Source organism: Prinia subflava, chromosome 10 (assembly GCF_021018805.1).
Source record: "Prinia subflava isolate CZ2003 ecotype Zambia chromosome 10, Cam_Psub_1.2, whole genome shotgun sequence".
NCBI classification, from domain to species: Eukaryota; Metazoa; Chordata; class Aves; order Passeriformes; family Cisticolidae; genus Prinia; species Prinia subflava.
Window position 1 is genome coordinate 942,253 of NC_086256.1, and position 20,487 is coordinate 962,739.

General features: G+C 51.9%; 1 protein-coding gene across 1 annotated transcript; it reads right to left on the minus strand.

Moving 5' to 3' along the window:
- Positions 1 to 796: 796 nt before the first annotated feature.
- On the minus strand, positions 797 to 18,152 carry ANKRD13C (ankyrin repeat domain 13C). Its single transcript, XM_063406854.1, has 13 exons — positions 17,710 to 18,152; positions 13,621 to 13,662; positions 12,124 to 12,228; positions 11,110 to 11,195; positions 10,055 to 10,100; positions 9,263 to 9,329; positions 7,874 to 8,018; positions 7,037 to 7,168; positions 6,152 to 6,313; positions 5,194 to 5,273; positions 4,552 to 4,650; positions 3,884 to 3,984; positions 797 to 3,085 (listed from the first exon to the last, which is right to left on the minus strand). The coding sequence occupies exons 1-13, from the start codon at positions 18,014 to 18,016 to the stop codon at positions 2,955 to 2,957; spliced, it is 1,503 nt and encodes a 500-aa protein (XP_063262924.1). The 5' UTR covers positions 18,017 to 18,152; the 3' UTR covers positions 797 to 2,954.
- Between the last annotated feature and the right edge of the window lie 2,335 nt (positions 18,153 to 20,487).

Genomic DNA, 20,487 nt, shown 5'->3' on the forward strand with positions numbered 1-20,487 from the left:
ACCCTCCTGCACCACCTGGCCTGGCCCTCAGGAAAACGGGAAAAGCCGAGGGGAGGCTCTGCTGGACCAATCCTGCTTGGAAAAGGAATTTTCCAGAGCCACGGGAGAGGGGCCTGTGCCCCACACACGGCTGGGAACACCCGGACACATCCAGGCCCACACATTCCCTGTGTCCATGCAACACAACCCAGTGACAGAAACAGGCTGCAGTGGGAAAACACGGATATAAACACGGATCTCGACGAGGGCAGCCCCTCGGGATCCACAGGCTCAGCCCAGTGTCCCTCTGGGAGAGAATTCCCACAGAATTCCCCCAGAAACCTGCCCAGGTGTCCCTCAGTGTGAGAGCTCCTCACCCGGAATGTTCAGACAGGAAACACATCCCAGGAGGAGGGAGAGTACTGAGAGCAGCTCAGGGAGCCTGCAGGGCTGCCCTGGGAGCCGGGGAACAATCCAGGGAATCCCCATCCCTCAGCTCCACAGGGAGAGCAGGAGCAGCCGGGATTTCCTGGGATAAAACAGGACAAGGACAGCTCCAAAGCTGTGCCCACACCCCAAGGCAGAACGAGCCTCAGAGCAGCTTCCTGCAACCCTTCCTGCAGACCCTGGAAGTGTCCCGGGGGGTTAAAATCCCCCAGATCTGCAGCCAGAGGCCACAGGAAGCACAGGAAACACTTCCAGGGCCTGCCCTGGCTGGGAACAGACACCCCACGGCCCCACGAGCAGCAGGGCCTGGGCCGGAGGGGATGGAGCCACAGGAGCCACCCCAAACCCTTTTTGTTTTCCAGTTCCAAGCCCAGGATCCACCCTGGGATCCATCCTGGCTGCGCTGCCCAGGCCCCACAGCCCCAGCGACGCTTCCATGAAGCCAGGGATGAATTTGGGATAACCAAAAGTGCAAAGAAACACAAATCCACGAGGAAAGGGAGCTCTGACATTCACCTTGGGGGGGACCTCTCACCTCCACTGGAATTCCCAAGGAATGGGGGGCCCTGTACAGCACCAGCTCTGGCCCCACCCCGGCACAGATCCTGCAGCTACACAAAACACCCTGAAGGGACCCCAGGGGGGGAACAGAGCCCTGTGCTGCCCCCCAGGCACCGATCCGAGCTCCAGCTCAGCCCCACAGATATTCCCAGTCTGTCCCCGGAGCAGCACAGCCGGTGTCAGTTCATCCCAGAGGTGTGGAACACAGCAGGAATTCATCACTACTCGGGAGAACAAGTTCCATCATTCCCACAGGATGCTCCACACCTGCCCTGACACAGGAGTCATTTCCCTTTGCTTGTTTTCCCTAAGGTTTTATTTTGGATTTGAGTTAGAATTAACAACAAAGCTGCACTGCTCCCCTGTCCCAGTGCTCCCCTGTCCCAGTGCTCCCCTATTCCCTCATTTCCCAGTGCTCCCCCGTTCCCCAGGTGCAGAGGAAAGGACCAACCCCACCCTCCCACTCCAGTGCTCCTGGACTTTGCTGACAGTGACTCCCTGGGCCTCCTCCATGTCCTTCCCCCGAGCAGCCTCTTTGGGATGGATCAGAGATTCCAGCAGTTTGGAATCCCCTGCTCCCAGGTGTGCCTGACACCCTGCCCTGTGCTGAGCCCCTCCCTTGTCCCTCTGCTCAGCACAGCTGCTCCTCTTCATTATAAACTTTGTTCCTTAACTCTATGGAATTCCAGAAAAAGTTTTACCTACAGTGCACAAAGAATATAATTTGGAAAATATTTACATTTTTGTACAATGACACCACAGCACTTGAATCTAAATTTCTTCATACAAACAAATAGCACCATCAGCCTTCTGCACAAATCTTGCCTAACAAGCCCCAAAAAGGTGGATTATTATTAGATGGGGAGACTGGAACCACTGGGAATGGGAATCAGCTCAAGGAGCTGGAGTACTGAAACATCCATGGAGGGGGGCTGGACAAGATGAGCTTTAAGGTCTCCCCACCCCAAACCAGTCTGGGATTTTCTGATTAAAACACAAAGAGGCAGGAAATGAACGTGGGAACACCCCAGTGAAAGCTGCCCGTGAGCACCACAACGACCCCACGTGCAAGGAAAGCTGCTCCTGCAGGGAACGCTGCTCCTGCAGGGAACGCTGCTCCTGCAGGGAACGCTGCTCCTGCAGGAAATGCTGCTCCTGCAGGGAACGCTGCTCCTGCAGGGAACGCTGCTCCTGCAGGGAACGCTGCAGTGCCTGAGCTTTCCCAGTGCCTCTGTGCAGCCCAGCTCTGCAGGCTGCTGAGGGCACAACAGACTGACCTGGTGGTGCTCGGCCTTTCTGGGACACCTCTCCAGGTGAGGGTCCAATAAAGGACCAGCAGGTGACACTGGTGGCCAGGCAGCCCTGGGGTGCTCCCCAAGCCACAGGGAGCCCGGCAGGGAGCAGAGAGCAGGGAGGGAAGAGGGAATGGAGGGATCAGGCAGGGACAGCAGCAGCAGGGCCGGTGCTCCCTGCAGAGCACAGCTGGCTGCGCCCTGGGGTGCAGGAGGAAATCCAAGTGTCAATGGTGCCCATTTGGTTCATTCATCTACAGCCAAGGCATTCCTTCAGGATACCTCCCAACATTCTGTGGCTGAGCTGTGAGCTCAGGGAACAGGGAGCACGGCAAGGACGGGGGCTCACCCCCAGCCCCGGGCCCAGCTCGGTGCCAAGGTCCAGCAGCGCCTCGTGGATCACCACAAGTGTAAAAAATTTAAAAACCAGCAGCAGCTCCTGCCAGCTGGGGGTGGCAGCTCCCAGGCCAGGCCTGGCTGTGCCCCGGGGATGGCAGCAGCAGGCTCTGGGGAGCTGGAGGGGCTGGGTGCCCGGGGCAGCGCCAGCACATCCGCGCCGCTGCTCCTTCCCTTTGCTGCGGCCCAGCCCTGCCCCTGCTGTGCCCTGCCGGGGTGCAGCCGTTCCCTTTCCCTGGGATGCAGGCGGGGACAGTCCCCAGGAGGCTCCCAGCCCCGCTAGAGGTCCGGGAAGCGGCTGGGATCCTCCTTGTAGTCGTCGGGAATGGTGAAGATGGAGTCGTGGAACTCGTCGTAGCGGAACTCCTGGAAGGTCACAGTGGCCGTGATGGTGGGGAACACCGGGATGTCTGCGGGCACCGAGAGCGGGTCAGGCCAGGGAACGGCCAGGACGGGCACCAAGCCCAGCCCTGGCAGTGCCCAAGGCCAGGGATGGTGGAAGGTGACCCTGCCTGAGGGAATCTGAGCTGGAATTTGAGGTCACTGCCAAGCCAAAGTGCTCTGGGATGCTCAAACACGGCAGAGGTAGAGCACGGCCTGTCACACAGCTCCCTGCAATTCCAGAAACCCTGTGTCCCTTAGGAAAGGGGCTACTGCTCCTGGGATCATCTATCTCACCAGTAAGTTGATTTTAGACATTTCCATCTGTTACAAGTGCAATAGGTTTGTGGTTTTCATTTAAAATAAATCTATCCCCAGTAATGCTTCAAGAAAAGGAAACACGAGAATGGCACAAAACACTCCACACCTGAGATCCTCCCCTAATGCAGGAATAATCCAGCACATCCCAGTGCCCTGGGAGCAAAGCTCCAGCACTTCTCTGCCCCTGGACTCTCCAGCAACACATTCCTAGGTGAGAGCTCTTCCCCAAAACACAAACAAAAGACTTTCTGAACATACTGCAAGAACATATGCACATGTTTAGATATGGATTGGATATTTGGGTAAACTTCTCTTGGAAAGGGTTTTCCAGCTGGAGGAGTCCCCATCCCTGGGGGGATTTCAAAGCTGTGTGGAGGTGGCACTTGGGGACACAGGGCAGTGGTGGCCTTGGCAGTGCTGGGGAATGGTTGGACTCAGCCTTACAAGGCTTTTCCAACCTCTAATTCTGGATATGTAAAGCCCCAGGAGTGGCTGTGTGCTCTTACCTAACTTGACAGGAAAGCCTGGTGGAAGCTTCATTTGAACAAATTCTCTAAGTTTGTTAAAGTGCTTGAAGGGTGCAATGACTTCTAAGACATTCAACAACCTGCAAAGGAGAGCAGAGCCCGTGACAGAGCCTCCTGCCACACCCTGCCCCTCTGGAACAGGAAAACAGGATCCAAAGGGCCCAGGGGACAGAGGAGGTGACAGTGGCATCATCCCCCTTCCCCATCCCCATCCCAGGGCTTCAGGGTCACCCCACATCCCACTCCCAGGGATCCAGGATTACAACAAACCAACCCCAGGCCAGCAATTCCTGGTCCTCCTTTGCCACAGGAGATGGGGGATGAGGAACCACCCCCTGTCCATGGACAGGGGAACTGCCCTGGCTTTGCACTGGTCCAGGGGACACAACTTTGTGCTAAAGCTTATTATGGGAAAAGCATTCCAGAATTCTGTGGGATCAGGCACAGGTACTGAGAACCCTGCCCAGAACTGCTCTTATCAAGCCCAGGTAAGGGCCTGGCTCCTGCCCCAGCCCCAGCAGCTCCCAGCATCCCAGTTTCAGGGATTCCTTGCTCAGCTCCTGGGGATCTGGAGGGCTCTGCAGCTCATGAACACATTTAAACATTCCCAACAGGAATAACTCCCATGGGCAGGAGCTTGGACTCACGATTCGATTCCTAAGGGGAATTCCTGGCTCATTGCTATCGTGGCTTTGAAGGTTTTCTTGCTCTCCTTGCAGACCAGCTCCCTGCCCAGGTGAGGAGCTCTGTGAGGGACAGGGAGAGGCAAAGTCAGTGTTTCCCAGGGAAACCCTGGGTTTAGAGGCAGGAAAACAGACCTGGGTTGGAAAACATCAGGGAACAATCCCTGCTTTCAAAGGATTTGCTTCATTGTAAAGCTGAGCAGAATGAAGATAAAAACCCTCTTAATTTAGACAATTCTGAGTTGTGCTAAACCAGGAGAGAAAATTACTCCAATAAAGTAATTCCTCATAAACAATATTAATAAACCCTGCAGGAAATGTTTATTGACCACCACCCAGAAATGCCCACGGCAGGGGGTGGAACTGGATGGGCTTTAGATCCCTCCCAGCCCAAAGCATTCCAGGATTCCCTGCCTGCAGCTGAGGCACGGTGCTCCCACCCACAAGGATCCCTTCCCAGCCCCCTGGAGACCCAACACGGAGACACCACACCCACCCTCCTCCCGCCCACAAGCAGCACCCACCAAGCAGAGACCTCAGCCCCCCACAGCCCCCAGCCCTTCCCGGGCTGCAGGGGTGTCCCAGGGCAGCCCCAGCAGCACTCACTTGCCGCTCTCTGCAGAGATGTACTCCTCCCACGAGATGGTGTTGGGGGACGGCGGCGTCAGCGACTGCCGGCGCACGGGCTGGGGGACAGACAGAGCTCAGCTCGCTGCTCCTGTCCCCTCCCCTGGCATTCCCACCTGGAGCTGCCCCACAGCCACAGCCCCAGCCCCAGCCCCAGCCCCAGCCCCAGCCCCAGCCCCAGCCCCAGCCCCAGCCCCAGCCCCAGCCCCAGCCCCAGCCCCAGCCCCAGCCCCAGCCCCAGCCCCAGCCCCAGCCCCAGCCCCAGCCCCAGCCCCAGCCCCAGCCCCAGCCCCAGCCCCAGCCCCAGCCCCAGCCCCAGCCACAGCCACAGCCACAGCCACAGCCACAGCCACAGCCTGCCCTGACAGCCCAGCTGCTGCTCTCAGCCCCTCTGAGGTGTGTGGCCTCCAAGGGCTGCACTGCTCCAGCATAATGAGTTAATTCGGGGCTCCAAGCGCCAAGGCAGCAGCTCCAGCTCGCACAGAAATAAATTAATCACTTTAAAAGCTCTGTGTGTGCTCCCAGCTGAAGCCTGGCTCGTTCTGAAGAGCTCTTGATTTCCTGGTGCTAATCACAGGCTTCCTCCCATTTTAATGAAGCTCAAAGGAACACGATTGCCTTGCTGGCTTCCCTTTCATTCCCAACAATCAACGTTGGGTCTAAAAGAATCCGAAGTGATTTGCCACAGCCAAACCCCTCATCTCTTCTAAGAGACAAATTAATGCTGAATACCCAATACAACCACAGAAATCCCTCCCTGTGTGCACTAATCAGGGTAATTCATTAATGCATCACCACAATTATACTTGTGGGTCATGTTTATGATTTTTAAATTACGCCAATCAGAAGAAAATAAAAACATTATCTATGTATTTTGCAGCGTGAGTGGTGTGCAAGCCTTTTCTCCCACATCCTGGGAAGGGTTTATCAGTTGTACCTCAAAATTCTGCTCCATGAGGTTGCCCCCTTTGCTCAGGCTCTCCATGATTGCTTTATTCCGAAGGATGTCCTCCTCACTGAGATGTTCCCTTCTTTTCCTGGATTCCAGCACAAGCCCATTCACCAAGTAGAAATCTGCCAGGAAGTTTCCTACTCTTTCCTGCACGAAAGGAATGGGGACATTAACGACTCACAGAAGATGAAATAAAAACATTTTGATCCTTGCATATCAAATAATGGCTAGAAGGGAACTTGGGGATTGAGCTGGAACTCCCCCAGTCCCCTACATGGGCTGGCAGTGGGCAATCCCAAAAATCCAGCAGGAACAGGTTCTTCCTCTGAAGGGAAGCTTTAAGACAGAGGTTGTTGAAGAATTGGAGTGAAATCCCTTTCCAGAGCACTGCCATCCCTGCCTCTCTCCAGCAGGAGCACACAGAGTCCTCCCTGCACCCCTGGGTCACCCTGCAGAGATCAGAGCCTCCTGCAGTAAAATCATTCCCAGAACAATCCCTCCTCCCCTGCCCGACAGCTCCAGAATCTTCCCAGTTGTTCCTGCTGAAGCCAGTCCAGCAGAGACTTTCCACATGGGATGAACTTGTGGTAACTGGGGATACAGGGAGAGGGATTCTTCCTTTGTCCTGAGCACCTTATCCTTCCAGAATCCTGGACTGGTTTGTGCTGGAAGGGGCCTCAAACCCACCCCAATCCAACTCCCAGCCATGGCAGGGACACCTCCCACTGCCCCAGGCTGCTCCCAGCCCTGTCCAGCCCGGCCTGGGGCACTGCCAGGGGTGGGGCAGCCACGGTTTCTCCAGGAAATCTGCCCCAGTGCCTTTCCCTCCTCCTGCAGCCCAGCACAGCTCTGAGCCTCCCTGCCACTCACGGTTTTGTCCTCCCTGAAGAGCCACCCGGTCTGGGCCCGTGTGAACGTGATGGATTTGGTGGATAAGGTGGCAGAGTAAATATCACTGCTCATCAAAATGTCAACCTCCTCCTCTGTCTCCATCTCCGATTCCTGCAAGAAAAATTCCAAAACACTCAGCAGAACTTAACAAACAACGACTGCTTCTTCTAAAGATACACCAATAAATACAAACCCACAAGCCTCATCCTTTGGATCTTTTCCCAGAAGCAGCATTTCCTGAATTTTCGAGCGGTTTTATAAAACCTCTGGCCAAATGGTTCCCAAATAGTTTAATCTTGAATATTAATGTGAATAAAGCATCCCAATGGGATTTATGCAGCAGCTCAACAGCCACACCCTTTCCACAGGCAATAATCCATCTGCTTAAGTGACTGGGGGATAAAGCTGTAATTAAAGACTTGACTAATTACAGGGGGTCCAGTGAGTCAGACCCTCACGTTGTCATCAGCTGAACAGGCCAGGGGGTGACTAAAAGGATGCAAAGCAGTGGGAGCAGGCCTGAAAACCCACCTGAGGACACCTAAGCTAAGCCCAGAGGGAAGATTAAAAGCAGCACATCGTAATTTAAACCACATCTTTCCAATCTATTCCCACTCCAGCTTTTCCTCAAGCACAAATCTGCATTCAGAGCTGGTTTTCCTCACAAAATTCAATGTCGCCTCCACAGCTCAAGTTGGAACTACTGAGGAAAAAATCCTTTGCTTTGCAGTTCTTTGGGTGTTTCTGAAGCAAATTCTGTTTGATACATTCCCAAAAAAGCCTGGTGTGTGTCCCACCCCCTTGGCAGAGCTTTACCTCGTGGTGTATTCGCTGGTAAACTTTTTGCTCATTGTCTAAAACTACAAAAGATTCGGAGGGCGCGGCGTCACCGTTAAAAATGAAGCTTAAATCCCCTCGTTGGCACTTCATGTCAGTAAAGTCTATCAGAGTTGTGTCCAGCCTGTGAAAACAACCCCAAATTTCACAAAAATGACCTGTAAACGCAGGGGAAAATTCAGCTCTCAAGCAGGAAAGTGAATTTTTTTAATGGCAAACAAACACATCAAGGGATGAGTTTTCACAAGATTTAGTAAGTGAAGCCTGGGTGCAGAAATCAGCAAGAAATCGCTATAAAGGTGAAGTTTATTCAGAAAATTGTATTTAATACTGCCAGCACGAGGAGGGGAGGGGGAGAATTTATTCAGTGTTACACACTGAGAAACAACTGCTCAGCAGGGTCCCACACAGGCCCTGAATTGAGTAACAGCACTGGGACATGACCCAAAATCTGAAGAGGACCCAGAAACAAACTCAGCTTTTGAAATTTGATTTATTTTTCTTACTATTTCTATTTTTCTCCCTCACCAATAGCAAGGAAATGCTCCTGCAGACCTGAGTAACTGGAAGAAGATGGAGCCAAGGCCATGGATCTCTGTAGCAATTCTTATCCAGTATTGCCAGAGCATTTATTTCTCATTAAAAGGTGGTTAAAGAACCTGAACTGGGTGACTTCAACTCTAAGTGGTGAGGGACTAAAATTCCTCACAGATTTTCCTCTGATTCCAAGGAAAAACCTGCATTTATCTATTTCCCCTCAGTTCAGGCCTCACACAGGCAGAGTATTCAGAAATGAGAAGCAAAGCAACAGCCCCAGACTCAAATTTCACCTAAAAATTCACTTTACACACCCAAGCTGCACCTTTAACAGAACAAGAATTTCTACAGATTGAATCTCCAGGATCATATTCTTGCTTCTTTGCTTTAAATTCTGGCCCCTAAAGAAAATGCCAGAAAATACATTTGATTCCAAACTAAATCAGTTGAAGAGCTGAGCTTGGACAGACTCCTGAAACCCCCTGCTGAGTTGGTGAATTTGTCACATTAAACACCCTAAAGAGAGAAATTATATCACTTTTTTTTAACTCCAGACTGGAACAGCAATATTTCTCCACAAAACACTGGAATTTATTTGCAGCTGTGTTATAAATATCCAATCCCTGTTTTTCACTGGCACTCCAGGTAGATAAAGCCTTATCCAGCTGAACTGCTCTTGCTCTATATTTAAGTTATATTCAGCTCCAAAGAGAATCAGGGAGCCTGAAATTCCCAGCCACAGTGCCCAGGCTCCTCAGGGATTCTGCCAGGCCCACTGGGATCCAGCTCCTCCCTGGCACAGAAGGATTTGGGTACAAAAGCAGCACTCACCTGATATTTATACCTTGTTTGTGTATTTTACATGCATCAGAAGGCAGAATTCGGGAAAGTAAAGGCACTAAAGGAGGGAGAGAAAAGGCAGTCAGGGCACTGAGATCCCTCTGCAAGGTATTCCCATTGAACCCATTCCATCAGTTTGACTCTGGATGTGTTTTAATGCAAATACAGCACTTCCCATCATCAATCCAACACAACCAACAGCAGGGCTACTTCTGTTTGATAAAATTGATTATTTTGTAATTGTACTTGCACACCTGCTTCCAGTCTCAGACAGAATTTGTATTTCCATCACAGGTAAACCATTTATAAATCCCACCAACTGTGGCTGTTCACAGTTTGAGTTCTGGGATTTAACAGTTTATACAATGCACCAAGGGAAAGCCTGGCTCCAACTAAAGCAGAACAGCCACAAGCGTAAAAATAGTCCAAAGTATTAATATTGATATTCATATTAATTAGTAAATTAATAAAACACGTAAAATCATGGAACCCCAGACTGGTCTTGGTTGGGAGGGACCTTGAGGATGATCCCATCCCACTCCCACAGCTTCCATGGCCCAGGTCCTTCAAGCAAAGAGCAACCTCCCCCTTACTGAGTCACTGGGAGAGAGAGGAGAATTCAGCTCCAAAAGGAACAGGCAAAAATAAATCTGGAAAAACTGTGTATCCTTCCCCCAGGACTCAGATCCTGAGCACTGGGCTGGGAGTGTTCCAGCAGAGCAGGACAAGTGTGTGCAGGCTGATTGCTTTATCTCCCTGGGGAAGGGACAGGCAAGCACTCACCCCAACTTTGAAAATCCCAGTGAAGCTCTAGATAGAAGTCACCTAGCTGAGAAGAAAAGAACAATGTGTTAACAAGCTTTTCAGGCTGAACAACTGTGAAATTTGCTGAAAGACAGGCAGAAGTTGTGTTTGGTAAACAAAGAAAACTTTCTCTGATGTTGTACTTGAATTTGTACTGAGCTTAAACATCACTGAAGCTTCAGCTGCAGCAGAATCAATAATGATAAAATGATGTCACTCATTTGAACACACATTTTTAATCATTTTTAATACTAATACAACCATCAAGCCCTGGACTGCAAAAGATTCATTGTAAACATGGATTTAAAAAACACCTGTGGAGCTCTGTGCTTGCTTTGATTGATCCCATCCCACCCCACGGAATTAGAATTAATTATACAATAATTAATGAGTCAAGTTTCAGGCAGGAGTATTGCAAACACCAATTTCCACTGGCCCTGTGGAAATGTGCTGCAGTCACCAGGTGAGACCTCCTGTGCCTGCAGAGCAGGAGTGAGGCAGAGCCAGCCCCACACGAGGCCACGCAGGGATCCCAGCCCAGCCTGCACAGCTTCAGTCACTTTGGAGAAATATCTGAGTTTGTACAAACTGCTGTCCCCAAACTGAGCAGTAATTCACTGTGCCCAAGGGGAACTGGCTGCTGATGGAGAGTGAAACCAAAAATCTCCTCCATCGCTGGGCAGGAGTCACTTGGGGACTGAACAGACCAGGAAATTATTCACTGATACAAGATTTAAGAAAGATTTTTTCATTAAAAATCTAATGAAACAGGGATTCTTTAACTCTGAGAGTGCAAAGATGATGAGCAGGTCTGTCTTACACAAACCTTTCATTTCAATTTCTCGAAGTTGAAAGGAAGTATTATCTTAAAATAAATAGAATTCTGTGACCCCTTAAAACAGAGCCAAGATTGCTTTTAAGAGCAAAGGAGTGGTAAAAACATGGAAAAAACTTCCTGGCAGCCTTCCAGAGTGTCCATACTCAGAGCACAAGTCATGCTGTCCACCCCATCTGGTTTTGTCAGCACAACTCACCTCTTTCAGGGCTTTTAATAACCGAGGTCGCTTCTCTTCAACACTTTCCCTGGACTGCTGCTTGAGCTTCCTCAGGAGTGCTGAAACTACACAGGAATTAATCCATGAACTCTGTTTGTTTGGTAATTAGAGGTGTCTTATTTAAGGTCTTAAGCCCAACAATGCAGTGGAACATTTCATCACACCTGAGAAATTAATCCCAGTTACAGGAACTGCACATTAACCTGCTCAGATCACCCCAGGAAGAAAAGCCTCAGTAAATTGTTTGTAAAATTAACTATATAATCATGTCAGGAGAGTTTTAAACATGTATTAGTAAATATATGGATACCAATATACTGAACATGTGTAACATCTACTGCACTGAGAAAATCAGTAGTGAGGAGCTGACATGAGAACGTTGTTAGTAGATTATAAACTAGTGCATTAATATATTAATAATACGTTTATATATGTAATAAATAGTGAGTTTTCTGCTATAGGAATGCACCACCACAAATGGTAATACCAAATACTATGAACATCCACCAGTGAGTAGCAGCAAAATAATTTCCTTTTGCTGCTCCATGTCTGAGGTGAATAAATAATACTTGAATAATATATGATACATAAATTATATTTCCCACTGGCAGCCTAAAAGCCACATCCCACTGGCAACTGATGCACAAAGGAACCCGTGGCCACAGGGAGCAGCTCCAAGGAGATGATCCCACCCAGCTCAGACCCATTTGGACCCTGCACTCCCAGTCCAAAGCCAGCACACGCTGGTGCAGAGCTCTCCCAGTCCCCTCAGCCTGAGCACAGTTAACAGCCTGCTTATGTAACCAGTGCAATTTCTTATCAAGGAAATGGATGTGCCTGATCATGTCCAGATAGAAAACATTCAGCTGATTAAGAGAAACCCTTCAGAGAGCTGTGGGAAAATCACCCAGCCTGAGAGCTCTGCTTTCCTGCTCTGAATGAGCCCCAGTGTGAGATGAATGGGCAAACTGGGATGAATGAAGAGGTGCTTACTCATCTGTCTGTCTCCATAGCTGATGGCTTCGGCCAGAGGGCTCCATCCCTGAGCGTTTTTCACCTTTACTGGAGCATTGTGGGCTAAAAGCAGGTGGGCACATTCTGGGACAGAAAATCCACAGTTATTTACAGTACAGGATGCAGCAGGAGCAGTCAGAACAAAACTCTACCAAAGCAATTCACACCAGAGATATTACACAGATTATCAAAACACATATCTGGGTTCTGACTCACTCTAACAAACAAAGCCATTTATGCAAGTACTTCCAGCACTTCCCTGTTCAATATTACCACTAAAAATAATTGGTGATCAGACATCAATTATGTAACACTGAAGACCTGTCCCTCCTGCTATGTGCATTTTGCTTTTCATAATATTTCTGCATGTCAGGTACACACATCACTATGGAGCAAGGATATTTATATTTAATGTGTGACATCAGCTCTCTCTGCTGCACACATGAACAGAGAAACCTCAGGGCCTTCATCCCTCTCCAAGGGGTGAATGGATCACAGGGACACGGATTTGGGGCAGTGGGAGGCAGAGGAGGGAGAGGCACCAACACACTCTGGGGAATCGGGGATTTAAAGAGGGCAAACTCTGCTCCAGGAAACCTCAGAGCAGGTGAGGAACCACAGCTGCACTCCCCATCCACACTGCACACGATGGTGGAATGGAACAATGAAGGGGACAAGGAGGGTTTCAGTGCTCCCCTGTGCTCCTTGGAAATGGTTCTGCATTTTCCAGCCACAGGAAACCTCAGCACGTGTCACTAAAGCCACCCTGAGCCGTGTGGAGGCGATGGAGCAGGGCCCAGCTGTGTCATCACCACGACAGGGACATCCTGGGTTATTGTCCTGCCACGGGTGCCACAGGAAACTGCACTGGTCATTCCAGATGCAGCAGCCGTGAGTCAGGGGCAGGCTGGGGAGGAAGGGATCCTTCCCTGCTGAATAAACTGTCTCCTGTGGGGATAAACAAACCTGCCTAACCCAGCCAAGACACCCAGGGATTCTTATGGTTCCTTAAACAGTGCCCGGGACAAGAACATCGCTCTGCAGGGAGCAGGGAAATCAGCCTGGGGTCACCAGCCAGAGTCCATTTCCAGTTCAATTAACAGGCTGGGAGAGCTGGGAGAGTTCACCTGGGGAGGAGAAGGCTCCAGGGAGAGCTCAGAGCCCCTGGCAGGGCCTGAAGGGGCTCCAGGAGAGCTGGAGAGGGACTGGGGACAAGCAGAGACAGGAAAGGGGGAATGGCTTCCCACTGCCAGAGGGCAGGGGATATATCCCACCAATATAGGTGGGATATTGGGAATAAGCTCACATTCCTTTTCCCACTCTTCTCCAAATCCATGTAGCACCTTCTTCCCAGAAAACCTCACTAGCTTAAAACACAAAATCACATTCAGAAAAATGGAAAAAAACCTTTTTTTCCTCTTGCCCTCAAATCTTCAGACTCACTGAAGAGGTAACAAGACAAATGGTTCTACCCACCTTTATGTCCCAACATCACAGCAAGATGTAAAGGAGTGTTTCCTAAAAGAAACCACAGAAATAGAAGAGATTAGGTTAAAGTTACCAGAATCCACTGCAATCCCTTCCTTAGGAAACTCCAGTTCCTGCTCTAACCCAGGAAAGCACCAACAGCCACCAGAGGAGTGACATTTTTCTAAGCAACCATGTGGATTATAACTGTCAAAATAAATATACTGAGGCATTTCATGGGCCAAGAGAGGGCTTTTAATGATATCTTGAAACTCACTCCAGGCAAAGAGGTCCAGAGGTGTCTTTGAGAAAGGCACAGCCCAAACCCCTCTGCTCCCCACGGGCTGAAGGGTCTGATCCCTTCCCAGCCTGACATATCTGGGTTAAAAGCTACTCACAGATATGATACTGATTAAAAATTTAACAGCCTGTTTTATTAATTTTTCAAGGACTGAGTACTCATTTCTTACAACTACAGTACTGGGCATATTGAGAAGGAGCAGCACCTTCACTACAAAGCTGCCTTTTGGCTGTTTCCAAAGGAAGCTTTGGGGATGATCAGCAGCCTCTCAAACCTGTCCCATTTTCCTGGTGATGCTCGTGACACAGGTGGCATTTGTGTTGTTAAATATTCACTGTGAGGCACCCAGAGCTGCTTTTCCTGGATTAATGCTGCTACCAAGCTCATGACATTTTATTTAGGGAGCTTAAGGATGCAAAGTTTTTCCATTTAACAGTATTTTGCACATTTCAACGCTTTCTTAGAGCACTCAAGAGAAAAAAAAAAAAGCTGGAAAACAAATTTCTTGTGCAATTCTAACACACACACTTGGCTGAGAGTTATTTTCTAACTCCCATTTTGCCAGCAGGAAGAACCTGCCCTGTGCAGAGGATGTGCTGCACATCTGGGAGAGGCTGCCCACATCTGGGAATCCCTGCAGCACCAGGGAATTTCAGCTGGAGATGGGAACTCTGCCCTGCTTGCCCAAGAGGGGCTGCCAGGGCTGTTCAGTGTGCCCTGCATTCATCCTTGCAGGACACGGGCAGCACCCCAGGCAGGCACAGCCCAGCTCATTATACACTAACCCAGCTCAACTCCTGCTGCTATTAATAACCCTATTAATAGCTGCTCCAACATCTGGGAGCCAGCGCTGCCCTGGGAATCCTGGATGCTGCCAGGCCCTGGCAGGGATGGAAATCACCTTCCTGAGGAACACGTGTGAGAGGGAGCGCACTGCGTGCTCAGGAAATGCAAATTGTGAGACCCAAGGGGAACCATTTTCATACAATCACGGAATCACAGGATCGGAGAGGGTGGAAAAGCCCTCCAGGATCTCCCAGTCCAAGCTGTGCCAAATTCCCACCCTGGCACCAGCACTGAGTGCCACATCCAGCCCTTCCTTGGACACCTCCAGGAATGAGCACTCCAAAATTCCCTGGGCAGCTCCAGTGCCTGATGATGTTTCCATGGAGAAATTCCTGCTGATATCCAACCTGACTCTCCCCTGACACAACCTGGGGCCATTCCCTCTCCTCCTGTCCCTGTTCCCTGACCCCCCCCGCTGTCCCCTCCTGTCAGGAGCTGTGCAGAGCCACAGGGTCCCCCCTGAGCCTCCTTTTCTCCAGGCTCAGCCCCTTCCCAGCTCCCTCAGCCCCTCCTGGGGCTCCAGACCCTTCCCAGCTCCGTTCCCTGGACACGCTCCAGCCCCTCGATGTCTTTGTTGGAGTGAGGGCCTAGGACTGACCCCAGGATCTGAGGTGAGGCCTCATCCGTGCCCAGCACAGCTGCAGCCCCTTTTCCCAAGAAATCAGAGCCCCAGCAGCTCCTGGAATCCTGCCCGTGCACACCCAGGGCACACGAGGCCTGCTGGCACAAAAACACACCTGGAACACGGCACCTGTCCCCACACTCGTGTGGCCTTTCACCTCTGCGGGGGTACCTGCACACCCACAGGAGCCAGGACTGTTCTCCAGCTGTTTTCCAGCAAGAGGACTTGTCTGCTTCAGGATTTAAGCCCTTAAATGCATGTTATAATGAAACTCCAAGTCATCTACTAGGTGTAGCTACAGGCTTCTCCCAGGAAACTCATTGTTTGGGAATAATGACACTGGCCTTCCTCTGGGCAGTGATTTGGAGGTTAATTTAGGAAGCTGGGTAGGCACTCAATTAACACTCAATTGCTTTTAGCAGAACAGCAGGAGTCTCCCATTCCACAGGATTTGGCTTTCCTGCACTGAACAAACAGTAAAACAGGCCTGGGTTATTAACAATAAGTTCTGTCTCTCCTCTGTCCAATCCTTCTCACATCCCAGGATTCCTCTGGCTTATTTCTGAGCAAATCATCAGCTGGAGTGTCCCCCAAATAATTCCCAGTTCCAGTGTGTAAACAAGTGACAGATGGAATCAGGCAGGAAGAAAACAATAACAGGGAAATGTTACTCAGGCCTTTGGAATGTCAAGCCACCAAGAGGTTTGTTGTGGGGCTTTTTTTGAACAGTTCAAGTAAAAACTTGGGGGAAGACGATGAGTCAGAGCTCCCCAAAGTGTCCCAGCTCTAAACAGAGCTGGGAAAGCGGGAGATATTAATTAGAGATGTATATATGGATTAAAAAAGGATGGAATGAATGTGTGTGACACACACTGAGAGTGACAGCGCAGCAAAGAGGGATCAGGAAATGCCTTCAAGGAAAGATTTGGAGCTGCTGCTGCTGAGCTGCTCGAAGGGGAACTGGAGGAGGAACAGGGAGAAGCAGCAGCAGGAATAGAGCGAGTGGGAAAAATCTTCCCCAAGTCTGCTGCTTTCATTCCAGCAGGATTTGCTGGAATGAAGGTGGCAGGATAAACAGATCTGTAGCTGGATTTGGAACTGTGCCCCTAGGAAAGCGCTGTGCCAGCTGTAGGGAGCACTCCTGCCCATCGTGGCTGGGAGCTGAGCCCTGTGCCACTCTGCATCCCCCTGCTGCCTTCCGTGCCCAGTGCCACCACACACACGGCTGGGATTCCCAACTCCATCATTCCTGCCACCGTGCCAGTCCCAGAGATCCTTCACCTTGGTGTTCTTTTTGAATTTACTGACCACAACCAAGCACAGCCGTCCTCCTTATCAGAAACACAACACAAGCATCCCCTTGATCACAACTCCTCAGACACCACACACGCGGGCCTTGGAACTCTCCAGCAGAAATGGATCGTCTCACTCTCAAAATGGTATTGAAAATAGAGATTAAAACTAACCATGAAGGTCAAGCTGATCCCCCAGGCTGATTTATTTGTTAACAGTATAAAATATTCCCCGAATTAAAGAGTTTTGAAATGTCCTGGCTAGACATTCAGTATTTACAAATTTCAGAGCAGCACAAGGATCAGATTCCACCTCTGCCACTGACACTGCTGTGGACAGGGCATTGACAGAGGAGCAGCTGAGAACAGCTCTCTGAAAATCCAGAGCCACAGCATTTAAAAAGGAAGGGGAAAAAAAGGATTGGTTTTTGTAGCCTGGGGAAATATCAAAAACTGCTCTGCCAACAGCCAAAGGAACCACTCAGCATTCCCCAAAGCAAACAGGTGACAGCTCAGACATCATAAAAAAATAACAAAACCTTGAAATGCAGAGGGGTCCCGGACACAGAGCAACACCTGATCAGACAGCTCTGCCAGCACAGTGCTGATACTGGAGCTGACAATGCTCATCCATATTACGAAAATCACGGAATTACGGAATGGTTTAGGTTGCAATAGACCCTAAAGTCCATCCAGTGTCACCTCTGCCATGGCAGGGACACCTTCCACTGTCCCAGGCTGCTCCAAGCCCCGTCCAACCTGGCCTGAGACACTTCCAGGGATCCAGGGGCAGCCACAGATTCGTGCCAGGGCCTCCCCATCCTCCCAGGGAACAATCCCATCCCAATATCCCACCTACCCCTGTCTCCTATCAGTGGAAACCATTCCCTGTGTCCTGACCCTCCAGCCCTTGCTCACACTCCTCCCTAAAGGGGATTCCCACACCCTTATAAACTCCCCTGTAAAGCTCCCAACGAATTCCCCATTTCCCGGTTCAGCACCCGCATCTCCCGCCGCACCGGCCGCGTCCCGCTCACCGTGACTGTCCTTCTGGGCGATGCCCTGCGTGCGGATGAGCGCCGAGAGCCGCCGCACGTCCCCCTTGAACACGCACTCGTGCACGGGGAAGGGGCCGCGCTCGGGCCCGGCGGGGGCGGCCCGGGCCGGCGGGCGGTGCCGGTGCGCGCCGGGCCCGCGGTGCCCCCCGGCCCGCCCGCCCTTCCCGCCCGTGAAGGCGCCCCCGGGCGCCGCGGCCGCCTCGTCCTCGCCGGCCGCCAGCAGGTCCCCGTCCTCCTTGCTGGGCTTGTGGTCCCTGCGCAGCGAGCGGAGCTTCTCGCCGGTCATGGCCGGCGGGAGCGCCCGGAGCGCTCGGAGCCCGCGGGGCCGGTCCCGCCCGGAGCCCCCGGAGCGGCCGCAGCTCCGCCCGCGCCTCACGGGCCTCGGCTCCGCGCCGCCATCTTCGGCCGCCGCTCTCGCGAGACTGCGCCGCACCGCGAGAGCGCGCGGGTGGAGCCACGGAGGGAGCGCGAGGGGCGGGGCGGGATCCGCCCAGCGGGGCGGCCTGAGGGGAGGGAACGGGGTGAGGGACCGATCCCAACAACGCCATCCTGAGGGGAGGGAACGGGGTGAGGGACCCATCCCAACAACGCCATCCTGAGGGGAGGGAACGGGGTGAGGGACCCATCCCAACAGCCCCATCCTGAGGGGAGGGAACGGGGTGAGGGACCCATCCCAACAGCCCCATCCTGAGGGGAGGGAACGGGGTGAGGGACCCATCCCAACAACGCCATCCTGAGGGGAGGGAACGGGGTGAGGGACCGATCCAAACAACGCCATCCTGAGGGGAGGGAACGGGGTGAGGGACCGATCCAAACAACGCCATCCTGAGGGGAGGGAACGGGGTGAGGGACCGATCCAAACAACGCCATCCTGAGGGGAGGGAACGGGGTGAGGGACCGATCCAAACAACGCCATCCTGAGGGGAGGGAACGGGGTGAGGGACCGATCCAAACAACGCCATCCTGAGGGGAGGGAACGGGGTGAGGGACCGATCCAAACAACGCCATCCTGAGGGGCGGGCTGGGCCTGAGGGACCCATCCCAACAACGCCATCCTGAGGGGAGGGATAGGGGTCAGGGACCGATCCAAACAACGCCATCCTGAGGGGAGGGAACGGGGTGAGGGACCCATCCCAACAACGCCATCCTGAGGGGAGGGATAGGGGTCAGGGACCGATCCAAACAACGCCATCCTGAGGGGAGGGATAGGGGTCAGGGACCCATCCCAACAACCCCATCCTGAGGGGAGGGCTGGGGGTGAGGGACCGATCCAAACAACGCCATCCTGAGGGGAGGGAACGGGGTGAGGGACCGATCCCAACAACGCCATCCTGAGGGGAGGGATCGGGGTGAGGGACCCATCCCAACAACGCCATCCTGAGGGCGGGATGGCGGATCTGGCACTGATCCCAACAACCCCATCCTGAGGGGAGGGAACGGGGTGAGGGACCCATCCCGACAAACCCATCCTGAGGGGAGGGATCGGGTCAGGGGGCGATCCCAACAACCCCATCCTGAGGGGCGGGAACGGGGACCGATTCCAACAATCTCATAGTGAGGATCGGGATCGGGGATCGGGGGTCAGGGACAGATCCCAACAACCCCATCCTGAGGGGTGGGATCGGGGATTGATACCAGCAACTGCATCCTGAAGGACCAGATCATCCCCAATGGCCACGTTCTGAGCGACAGGATTGATCCCAACAGCCCTGTCCTGAGGGACAGGATCGGGAATTGGGGATCGATCCCAACGGGCACATCCTGAGGGACGGGATCGGCCCCAATGGGCATGTCCTGAGGGACAGGATCGATCCCAACAATCCCATCCTGAGGGACAGGCAGGATCAGGGATCGATCCCAATGGCCACAACCCGAGGGACCGGGACAGAGAGACTCCACGACTCTCTGAGCAGCTGTTCCGGTGCTCTCCCACTCTCCATGGAAAGTTCCTTGGGAAATGATGGGACCTGGACAAGTCTTCCTCAAAAACACTTTCAGGGAAAAGGAAAAATGGGACAGTCCCCCTGTTGTCGTGCGAGCCCTTGTAGGTGCATTGTCAGCTCTGAAATTACTTGTTTGGGTCGGAGCTTCCCAATTTCCCACTGCCCCTCCCACTCCTGGGCCAGTTCTGCAAGTTTCTGCTTCCAGTACGGGATGAGTAATTGTAAAAATGATGATGTCCCAAATTCCGGGTGAATTGGATTTTTAACTAATTCTCTCAGGAAAAACAGCCTCCAAGTTTCCAGGAGGACCAGACCTGTTCTGATAACAGAAATGCCTTCCTGGTGACCTTGTCTTTCCTGAGTTCCATCATCTCCCTCATCCCAAGTGACCAAGAAGAATTCTAGGCAGATTTAGGAATTCCTGTGCCTGCTGTCCCCAGCTGCTTCTCACACAGCTTTTTACAGAATTTGAAGTACTTCTAGAAAAAACCAACTTTTTAAAATTTTGTTCTCTTTACTTTAGTGGTCTTTCCAACAAGAATTTTCTGTCTCCTTGTTTTTTGAGGAAAGTCAAACACATTTGCAGGCAGAATGTGAGAGGCTGGCAGTGTCAGCAGTTCTGATGCCTCCTGTTCTCCCGTGCTGGAAACACACCCGGAGCACAGCTGGTCTCTGGAATGGAGGGATTGGCTCAGGTTTTAGCTGATGTCAGAAGCTTCACGCTGCATTTTTAATTACTGGAGGCATGAAGTCATTGTTTACCAGCTTATTATGGACTCCCTTATTCACCCCAGAAGTGGAACCAAGGCATTAC

Excerpts from the sequence above, each read along its gene's own strand:
- ANKRD13C (XM_063406854.1), bottom strand. The coding sequence starts at position 18,016 with ATGACCGGCGAGAAGCTCCGCTCGCTGCGCAGGGACCACAAGCCCAGC. Across the intron at positions 7,169-7,873 it reads ACCAGCGAATACACCACGAG|GAATCGGAGATGGAGACAGA; the intron begins GTAAAGCTCTGC and ends TTTTTCTTGCAG. Across the intron at positions 5,274-6,151 it reads TCATGGAGCAGAATTTTGAG|CCCGTGCGCCGGCAGTCGCT; the intron begins GTACAACTGATA and ends TCTGTCCCCCAG.